The following is a 10,973-nucleotide window of genomic DNA, read 5'->3' on the forward strand; positions in this document are numbered from 1 at the left end:
GAGAAGATGGCGGCTCCGGGGGAGTATTTCAGTGTCGGGAGCCATGTCTCTTGCCTCACCTGCTTAGGCCAACGTTTGCAGGGAGAGGTGGTGGCTTTCGATTACCCGTCCAAGATGTTGACTTTGAGTATCCTTTATTCCTCAGAGACGAGTGTTTGAACGGCTGTAGTGTGTCAAACTGTCGCTCGGCGCTAGCGTGTTTATGTGAGCGCTAGTGGCCTCATTCAACGCCTATTCTTGCTTCATTTACTCTATATGCTGTGTTTGGACACGATCTGCTGTGTTTGTCGCCTTGGGTTTTCAGAGTTCAGTTGATTTGATGTGGGTTCATAGTTGAGAACGTGTCGGAGAAGTGTTGTTTGTGGTTAGCGTGTTGATTAGCATGTCCTCGCGACCGACAGCATTAGCTTGCGTGCTAAGCTAATGTCTTTCCAGTGCAATAATGGCAGCTCTCACAGTACATTATTCACAATATAAGCCATTCTTGTTTTATTATTTGGTAATGTGTACAAATACGGCAGGTTGAGTAGCAGCCGCTGGGGTTTATCATAATACTTGAGGTATGTGGCTGTACTGTTCTCAGATCAATACTATCAGACTGAATGCTCATATTCATGTAGTTTTTAACGCTTGTTGTAGAAATGATCGAGTTTGTGGATTCTGGGATTGGAAAGATGACAGTTCAGATTATATTCACTATATATCTCGTGCATTAAGTGTATCAGGAAGCCGGTTCCTTGCATGAAAATGAAGTTGCTGATATATTGCTGTTTTAAAGGGAGACCAGTTGAGTGTTGACACACCCTGCGACCTGGCATGCATGCAAGATTCAGGTTTATTCATTTTTTTTTTTTAGAAAGCACTGTTTATATAATATGTCTTTAAGGTTTAAACTGTGCAATATATTTAAAAAGTTTTTATCTTCTATATTATATTTAATACATCAAGATTTTACGGTTCAAGTAGTGTGATACTATTAGAATATAAAACTCATTTTAAAAGAGGAAAACACTTTTTGCTCAAACTGAGCAAAAATCTTCAGTTTGGTGTTGATGTCTAATGCAATTGAGAAGCTTGTAATGTAAATCAATGAGATTTTTATAACAGTATAACAAACTGCTTACATAATATTAAGATCAGTCGGCATTCTATTATAATGTCTTGTAAGATTATATCTAAATGCTAATGTGATCTAAGCTCTGTAGTTTCAAACTATATAATACAATGCAATACTATGCTGATTGAGTGATTTCAAAAAAACACTCATAAGTGTCAATTTTTTGAAATTGAGAATTATACATCATCTTGAAACTGAGTAAATTAAGCTTTCCATTGATGTATGGTTTATTAGGATAGTACAATATTTGTCCGAGATGCAACTGGAATCTGAGTGTGCAAAAAAAAAAAAAAAAAAAAATTGAGAAAATCGCCTTTCAAAATTGTCCAAATGAAGTTCTTAGAAATGCATATCCCTAATCAAAAATGAAGTTTTGATATATTTATGGTAGGAAATGTACAAAATATCTTCATGGAGCATGATCTTTACCTAATGTCCTAATGATTTTTGGCACAAAAGAACATTTTAAAATTTAAAATATTTGAAATTAAGTCCTACTTACGATTGTTTTTGTGGTCCAGGCTCACATATTTGATGCATTTTAACAATTTCTGATCCAGTACATGTTCATTTTGCTATATCAATGACAATTTAAAAGTTATTCTTAGGTTTACTTTTTAATAATAATAATAATAATAAAAAAAAAGATTTGACGTAAAACATGTTAACCGCAACCTGAAAAGGCCTTTTACTTTTAATAAAAGCATAAACTATCATTCAGACGACAGAAGGCATGGAGTAGATTTTGTGTGTCAGGTTTAACTGCAAAGTTTGGTCATGTGATCATTTAGAGACCTTAGAGATCCATGGATAAAACTTGATGCTTTAAGTTAAAGACAGATTGAATGGCAAAGGTGAGTGAGTGAGTTTTTCAGGTGTCTTCAAAGATGTAGTCTGATGTTGACTTGTTTTTAGTTCTAAATGACTTGGTCTGCTTGTCACACGTGCAGTTGACCTTCATGAGGTTTCATTTCTATAAATCCCACATATTTGAGTGCGACCTTTTGATGGTTTGAAGCTTTGACGTATTCAGCCTGTCTTTTTCCCCCCCCCCCTCTTATCTTTTGTGTGCTTACTCAACAAATTACTCATGTCAGTTTCATTTTCATCATTGACTCTTTTCTCATTTTATATGTCTGGGTCTTAAAAAAAGAAAAAAGACCAGAGCGGCAGAAGGAAGTTCTTTCCGTGTTTAGTAAACTAACTTATTTCCCAAACGAGGTTTCAACATCTTATTTTTCCATAATATGTGACCCTGAAACACAAAACCAGTCGTAGGGGTCATTTTTGTTAACTAAAAAGTAAATAAATAGGATTTCCATTGATGTATGGTTTGTTAGGATAGGACTATAGAGAAAATGACCTTTAAAGTTGTCCAAATGAAGTTCTTAGCAATGCATATTACTAATCCGAAATTGAGTTTTGATATGTTTACGGTAGGAAACTTACAAAAATATCTTCATGGAACATGATCTTTGAACTTGGAATCATGGAACTTGGTTTTTTGGCATAAAAGAAAAATTGATAAATTTGACACATATTGTTGGCTATTTCTACAAAAATACCTGTGCTACTTACGCCTGGTTTTGTGCTCCAGAGTCATATATGTGAAATAACATCAGCATAATCATATCTGGATGTCTTGGTTTGGTTTCTCCTTAACCCTTGTCCTCTCAGAATGTCCTTCCTCCAGCGGTAAGCCCAACCTCAGTGACGTCATCTTGGTTAACTTAGCCTACGTTTCAGATGTGGATGTTATTAATGACCGCTCTGAGACTCCTCCTCCTCTAGCATCCTTGAATATTAGCAAGGTAAGGTCACATTTTACACTTAAATCAAATGGGGTGTTTTTCTTTTTCTTTTTTTTTTAAGCAATCAGAACCCATCTGACTTTAAGCACTAGAGCTTTTAAAATGGCAACTAATACATAACATCATCCGTTGGCATTATGAATGGGCCTTTACTTGACTTCAGGGTTCATACAAGGTGCTTGAAGTACTTGAATTTGACTTTTTGAAATTTAAGGCCTGGAAAACACTTAAGAATAGAAATATTAATGAAGAGGTACTTGGAAAACTGCTTGAATTATTGAAAGACAATGTATCTATGTGTGAAGCATGTATCTTTTCACCCAAAATGTATGCATGTTTAAAGAAAATACTTTTTTGGTTTTCAGTTAGTTTAATAAAACTAGTGAGCTAAGCCAGTAGTCGTACTGACTGACAATGTTGTGTAAACATGGCTAAATGCGCAAAAAGAGGAACAAATGAGCCAAATTATTACAGTCATTTACGCTGGGTCCGTCCCGATTGATTCAAACTTGTGACTTAGTTCATTCATTTTAAACGATTCACTAGCAAATGGCAGATTAAATTAAAAGAGCCGTTGGAATTCGGAATTCAACATCACTTGTAATGATTTTAAGAAGCACAGTGATGGGTGAAATGGAGCTTCGCTGTCACAAAATGATTCCCTTTACATGTAAATCATGTATTGCAAATCATTTGATTCAGTTCAGGACTTTGGAATGCGTATTGCGAATCATTTGTTTCATATCAGACTTTCGGAGTGGTTTAAAGTGTAAAAACAAACAATTAAGGCAGTACAGTTGTAAAAACAAAAAGAAACAAAGTTTGCACACATGCAAATCTCTTAAGAAAATTAACTGGTTTTACTATAGTAAAAGTGTAGTAGGCCTATGCTTTGTAATACTTCAGTACTAATACTTGGCATGTGCTTCTTTCTTTTTGACATTTTGTTTTATTAGTACATTTTTATTTATTTTTTTTTTTTTTTTAGAATTTGAAGGAAGAAATTGTAAAATGAGATGTCTGATTAAAGTCCTTGAAAATCCAAAAAAATAGTGCTTGAAGTCCTTGAGTTCTTAAATTTCAATTTACAGTGTTTTTATGAACCCTGTGACTTTTTCTTTCACTTGGGTACAAACCAAAAGAGAAACTGTTCTTGACAATAACTCTGGCATTAGTACAAAAGCGGCTTCACATTTTCAAAACAAAGACTCAGATAAGAGAAACTGAAATTATAAAATGTATTGTTCCAAATGGTAATGAATTTTTTTGGGATATTAATGTTAATAATAGGTTTTTATTAAAATAAGTAATTGTTAAAGTTAATTGAACGTTGAGTCCAAACTCCTTGTCCACTTGGTAAACATTTAAAACATAATTATTTTTGGTACAGTACACATTAGTGACACTTTGCATGCACAGAAACTGAAATTTATATGATTTTTTTTTTATTTTTTTTTTTATTTTTTATTCTGGATAAATTAGACATTCTTTGAAATATACGCTACCGTTCAAAAGTTTGGGGTCAGTAAGACTTGTAATAGTCTTTAAAGAAATCTCTTCTGCTCATCAAGGCTGCATTTATTTGATTAAAAATACAGAAACTGTAACATTTCAATGTTTTTACAAAATAAGGTTTTTTATTTTAACATACTTTAAAATAGAATTTATTCCTGTGATGAAAATCTGAATTTTTATCAGCTGTTACTCCAGTTTTAAGTGTCACACGATCCTTCAGAAATCATTCTAATATGCTGATTTATATATTTTTTGGGACTTTTTTTTCATGAATAATAAGTTTAAAAAGTACAGTGTTTATTCAAAATATAAATATTTTATAACAATGTAAATTATTAACTTTTAATAAACTTTTATTAACTTAATATATCCTTGGTGAATAAAAGTGTTTTTTTTTTTTTTTTTTGTTTTTTACGAAATTATGTACTGACCCCAAACTTCTGAACGGTAGTGTATGCACTTCAGTGACTGTATATCAATTAAATTTTTTTTGCCACACAAGGAATCTTTTTTGTTTAGTTTGCTGCAAAGTATGCTTGTTGCATTACTAATCACTAATAGCCAAGCCATGCATGTTTATTTACCACGGAACGCATGTTATTGCAAATTTTGCATTAGTTAAAACATTTTTACCATTGTTCGGCTTACACACTCATGCCATCCAGCCATCAGCTTTGCTTTACAGTTTATTCATTGGTAGACAGCTAATACTGCTGTATTAAATATAAGCCTTTTTATGTCATCGTATTAATCCTCTTCTCACATAGTCATAGTGGCTTGTAAAAACACTTCACATTATATCTTGTGCACCAAATGAAGATGTGATGGTAAGGAATACATGGAGAAAGTCTGAGAGTTTTGACTGATCTATCTTTTTGTCCACAGCTTGCCAGTCGGGCAAGGACGGAAAAGGAAGACAAGCTGTCCCAAGCCTATGCAATCAGTGCTGGGGTGTCAGTTGAGGGCCAGCAATTATTCCAGACTATACACAAAACGTAAGACTTGCCTTTACATACATTTTAAAACCCAATGCACTGAATACTTTTGGCTGATGTTTAAAAGCATGTGAGATGAAGACTGCAGTCAGATGTGTAGTCTGGAAGTGGTTTCCTTCTACATTCAGCATGTGTGGTCTGTCATGATGATTGAATTAAAGTACAAGGTCAACTTGTGATTTTAATAAACACAGTTGTTTACTGAGAAATCAAGCCTAAACATTCAAGCATAAAATGTGTTTGTGTCTTATTCTTTTGATCATTTAAGCGTTGTTTCTCGCCGCTGGTGTGCCCGTCTTGAGTTTGTTGTTTGATCTCTTTGTTGTCCAGCATCAAAGACTGTAAATGGCAGGAGAAGAACATCATTGTTATGGATGACGTGGTCATCTCACCACCATACCAGGTGGAGAACTGCAAAGGCAAAGAGGGAAGTGCTCTAAGTCATATACGCAAAATTGTGAGTATCATTTAAAATCTTTCAATTCGGTAATATAGTTTATTTCAGCAGTGCTTTTAATGACTTTTCCAGTGGTAAACATGGGTCTTAGGAGATGGATAATATTAAAACAAAAGACAGCAGTCATTTTTAACTTCTGTTTCGATGTGGAATACTCCAAGACTCAACTGGCCAATGCTTTAAGACATAATGGTCAACCAAGTCTGATATCTAAATTAAATCTACAATAAATATGATGCAGTGCCACCATTTGATCCGCAGAGGTGTTTTTGTGAAGTTATACTCATCTCTGTGAAATTGGCATTACCATGCCAGTATTTTCTAGTTGGAAAAGTGGAATAAAATGCATTTCATATTGCAAATTGTGTTTTGACAAGTTTAGAAGTTTAGTCTAATGCAGCAGTAGGGCTGGTTTAACAATGTCAATTTCTGCATTTAGTTCATTTTGATAAACCAATATTGATTTTTAAATCCCAAGATCAGTCTTTTAACCCCTTAACGCCTGAATTTATATAGCTGTATATAAATAAATGTTTTATGTGTGTTTTTGCCTTTAAGTAGATGGTAAAAAATGTTGAGATTATCAATTTCACTTTTGCACAACAAATAGATAGAAATTTTGGTATGTTGCAAATTTGCGACAACAGGCATAATGACAAAAAACAATGTTTTATTTATTCACCCTTTTTTAACTTTTTTATTTATATAAGGTAAGTTGTGCTAAGATACAAATATTTACCTGCTTATTGTGTGCTTATACACTCGACATAATGAGGTGAAATATGTGTGACAAGTATTTTTGAAGTTATTGTAATAATTAGGTTTGTAGCATATTAGCGACAGTAGGCCATAAGGATCAAACTTTCCCGACTCATTTCCATAACTTCGCGACCGGAGTAATCCTCGTGCGTAAACAAGAAATAAGTCCGTCACTTTGCGGTCCCACTAGAAACAAGTGCTTGTCGAAGGTTCCTAGGTCCGTAGCGAATATGCACTAACCGGCATTGGGGGAATGCAGACGCTATGTCGGCTGGTTGATTGAGTCAAACGGTTTGTCGCATATTTATGACAATAGGCGTTAAGGGGTTTTAATCTAAGCTGTTTTCAGTTGATGCATGAAGAAAACTTCACTAAACATTTTGTTGTGCACTTTCTATCCATCTCTGCTTACAAATTCTGCCAAAAGATGTCAATAAAACAGCTTTTGAACCGCAGGAGTGATGTAGAAAAAGAGCATTTTGATTATTAAACTATGCACTATATTGCACATTTTTATTTTGCTTAACCTTCTGGTGAAGTGATATTTATTGTATGTTTGAATACATTTGTCATGTTATGACAGCAACTGTTTAAATGTTTATATTTCAACAAATAGAAGCAGAAACTGAAATGTCATTAAAAATGTGATATAAAGCTGCCTTACGTGCAGTTGGAGTGTTTGTACACAACCCAGCTTTAATATAGTGTTGATTTTTATTTGAAAATAGAGGAATTAAACTTGGACAGAGTAGTAGTAGTTCCTTTAGAAAAACTGATGTACTGATATATCCTAATTAAGATTACTCCACTTTCAAAATAAACATTACCTGATAAGTTACTCACCCCCACGTCATACAAGATGTTCATGTCTTTCTTTCTTTAGTCGCAAATGAATTGTTTTTTGAGGAAAACATTCCAGGATTTTTCTCCATATAGTGGATTTCAAACAGATTTAAGGATAAAAATACAGTTCAGTGCAGCTTCAAAGGACTACAGCCAAGAAATAAGGGTCTTATCTAGTGAAAAAATTGGTGGTTTTATAAAAAAAAAAAAAAATACAATATATACTTTTATAAATGCTCGTCTTGTCTATCTCTGCGATGCGCACTCTGTGTTCTAGTTCAAGGCAGTTAGGGTATGTCAAAAAACTCCCGTCTCATTTTCTTCAACTTCAAAATCGCCCTCCATCGCTGCAGAAGTACTGACCAAGTGTTTACAAAGTGGACGTGCAAAGAAGATCAAATGCTTTTGCAAAAAAAAAAGGTAAAACGGCGATGTAGGATGATTTTTGGAGGAGAAAATGAGATGGGAGTTTTTCTAGATATCCTAACTGTCCTGAACCGGAGTACACAGAGTACGCATGTGCATCACAGAGCTAGACAAGACAGCACTTGTGGGTAAAAAGTGAAGTGACTGATCGTATTGCTAGATAAGACAGTTCTTCAGCTGGGATCGTTTAGAGCCCTTTGAAGCTGCGCTGAAAATGCACTTTTAACCTGTAATCTAGGGCTGTGCAATCAATCTGCCCTACTTCATTTGAAATTGAGTCTAAATTCAATTTCGATTTTGGCTTCAAATGATTATGATCAATCAATCGAGATAAAATGATTATTGCTCCCGATTCCACCCCCTTTGTGCACTTTTGCTCCTCTGTAAAAGCCAAATTTCATATGCAAATCAGTAAAATCATGTAACGTGACTTCATAAAATGGGACGTGCTTGATTTATTATTGTTTATTTGACGTGTTTTTAAAAGCATGAAAGAGAATTTGCACTGTTCTGTGTATGTGTTCAGAGACTAAACAGAACACGGACAAGTAAAGTGAACGTTTACCTTAATATGCGTACCTACACGGACAAATGTCAAAATGCAGCGTTTTGTGATTATTTGTGTAACCCTTTGTTATGTCTCAAATGAACGTAAACAGTTGAGAATGAAAATCCATGTGTAACCGTATATTGGATCCATGTAGCTCTTAAAGCGGCCACAAGTAATATTCCTTCTGCCGTCTCGGTGCTTAAAGGAACCTGGGCTGTTTTTTTTTTTTTTTTTTTACTGTAAACAAGACAAACTTATATCTAAAAGCATAATTACGACAAGCGAGCCGTTTTTGAGATTGACCGTGATTTCGTTTTGTGGTCAATGGCCGGTGAATGGGAGAACTAGGGGCATAAATTTGAGCCATCAAAATCGATATTTTTACAACACTAAGAAGGCTCGACACACCATGAAACTTTGCTGGAAGTATCGCCTGGGTCTCTACACATGAACTCCAGCATTGAGAACATTGTTTGTGTACACAGTTTACTAAAAAGAAAGGTTTTGAACAACTCACTTTCACTGTTTGAGTTTCCGCTCGCGGCCGTCTTGCCAGTCAAGAAGTGTCCATCTCAGAATGCGAGGATGGATAGCTCCTAAAGCATATTTCCATATAAATGCACGGCTAATTCGTCGTTTTGTCGCAAGTGAAAAACAATATTAACCTTCTAGTTGTAAAAAGAGCCTCATATAAGCCTAATATTTCATCCTATGGAGTCCATTCATTCGCATTCTGAGATGGACACTTCTTGACTGGCAAGACGGCTGCGAGCGGAAACTCAAACAGTGAAAGTGAGTTGTTCAAAACCTTTCTTTTTAGTAAACTCTGTGTACACAAACAATGTTCTCAATGCTGGAGTTCATGTGTAGAGACCCAGGCGATACTTCCAGCAAAGTTTCATGGTGTGTCGAGTCTTCTTAGTGTTGTAAAAATATCGATTTTGATGTGCTCAAAGTTATGCCCCTAGTTCTCCCATTCACCGGCCATTGACCACAAAACGAAGTCACGGTCAATCTCAAAAACGGCTCGTTTGTCGTAATTATGCTTTTATATATAAGTTTGTCTCGTTTACAGTAAAAAAAACAGCCCAGGTTGCATTTCGGCAATAGTTATCCTTTAAAGTTAATCAAACATCAAAAGACAAAATCATTCACTGCTCTTGACGGTGCGACTTTTGTAGTTTTAATAAGAAACAAAGCATGTTTAATTCTTACAGTGAAGACTATGCAGTTTTATTTTACATTCATTTAATTACATTTAAGCCCCCCTGAAACAGTTACATTTGTATCCTTTTTTTTTTTTTTTTTTTTTTTGATTGTATCTTTAAGTGAATCAATCATATAAAGTTCCGGACCGCTCATAACCGTGCAAAATAACCATGATTATGATTTTTGCATAATCGAGTGGTCCTACTTCAGTCTGTTGAGCACCATTGAAGTCCACTATAAGCAGAAAAATCCTGGAATGTTTTCCTCAAAAAACTAATTTCTTTGCGACCGAAGAAAGAAAAACATGAATATCTTGCATGACATGGGGGTGAGTACATTATCAGGAAATTTTTGTTCTGGAAGTGGTGTAATTTTTTTTTTTTTTTTTTTTTTTTTTTTTTTTTTTTATCTGTTGAATTAATATACAAAATCAAATCAAAAGCTAGTGAATCGGCTTATTGATGTTCAAAAAAACATTGCGCCTCAAGAAATTAACATTTGTCAGTATGCACTCACATGGCTGCCGCAAATGTTTCAGAATAGTTGCGTCTTCGTACACAGTTGTCATACTGATCACTTACTGTGACCTGTCTCTGTTTTCAGGTCGAGAAACATTTTAGAGATGTGGAAAGCCAGAAGTCGATGCAGCGTACACAAGCACAGCAAACACAGAAGGACTCGTCTTTATCCTCCTGAGTGGGGGGGTATGGCTCATCTGGGGAGGGCACCGCGGGCATCAAGGGCCTAACAGCTGGTGCAAACCAGCGCTCTTCTCCCCCTCTGCGGCGTAGTCCGAGGGTGGATGCACCAAGGGCCTAGGGTCTGGAAGATCAACAAAAGAAACAAACAAAACAAAAAAAACATTAAAAAAAAAAGCAAAATGTTTTAAGAAAAAAACATGAGAGTGAAGAGTTCATTCTAAATTAGACTTTATAAAGATAATTTAAAACACCAACCATCAAACAAACCATAGTTTCTTTGACTAACTTACAGTGACTTATCCCCTCTCTGCCCCTTCCTGTGTTTCATCTGAAATAGCTTTTCATATTTTCTTCTCTCTTACATCCCTCCTTCGCCTTCTATTCCATTTTGTCAGAAAAAGAAAAAAACAAACCAGTCAGAAAGGCTTGTTAGCTTTTACTTTTTATGCTTTTTTTTTTTTTCTTTCTTTTGGCTGTTTATGTTCTACAATTGTCTGTCTGTTCTGTATTTTAATTGAAATGTGACTTCAGATGCCACACGTTACAAAGGACGTTTTCTAAAATAAAAGTAACAAAAATTCTGACTGTAA

The 10,973-nt window shown here is 34.9% G+C and overlaps 1 protein-coding gene across 1 annotated transcript; it reads left to right on the forward strand.

Annotated features, from left to right (window-relative positions):
- Positions 1-10,973, forward strand: lsm12b (LSM12 homolog b). The gene is made up of 5 exons (XM_073828642.1): positions 1-127; positions 2,795-2,928; positions 5,329-5,438; positions 5,769-5,895; positions 10,286-10,973. Exons 1-5 carry the CDS (start codon positions 7-9, stop codon positions 10,376-10,378), a joined length of 585 nt encoding a protein of 194 aa, XP_073684743.1. The 5' UTR covers positions 1-6; the 3' UTR covers positions 10,379-10,973.

Source organism: Garra rufa, chromosome 22 (assembly GCF_049309525.1).
Source record: "Garra rufa chromosome 22, GarRuf1.0, whole genome shotgun sequence".
Lineage (NCBI taxonomy): Eukaryota > Metazoa > Chordata > Actinopteri > Cypriniformes > Cyprinidae > Garra > Garra rufa.

What these genes read in the sequence shown, in the direction of transcription:
- lsm12b (XM_073828642.1), top strand. Translation starts at nt 7, where the DNA reads ATGGCGGCTCCGGGGGAGTATTTCAGTGTCGGGAGCCATGTCTCTTGC. An exon ending in GTCCAAGATGTTGACTTTGA is followed by an intron (nt 128 to 2,794) that starts GTATCCTTTATT and finishes TTGTCCTCTCAG; the next exon opens with AATGTCCTTCCTCCAGCGGT. An exon ending in TAAGTCATATACGCAAAATT is followed by an intron (nt 5,896 to 10,285) that starts GTGAGTATCATT and finishes CTCTGTTTTCAG; the next exon opens with GTCGAGAAACATTTTAGAGA.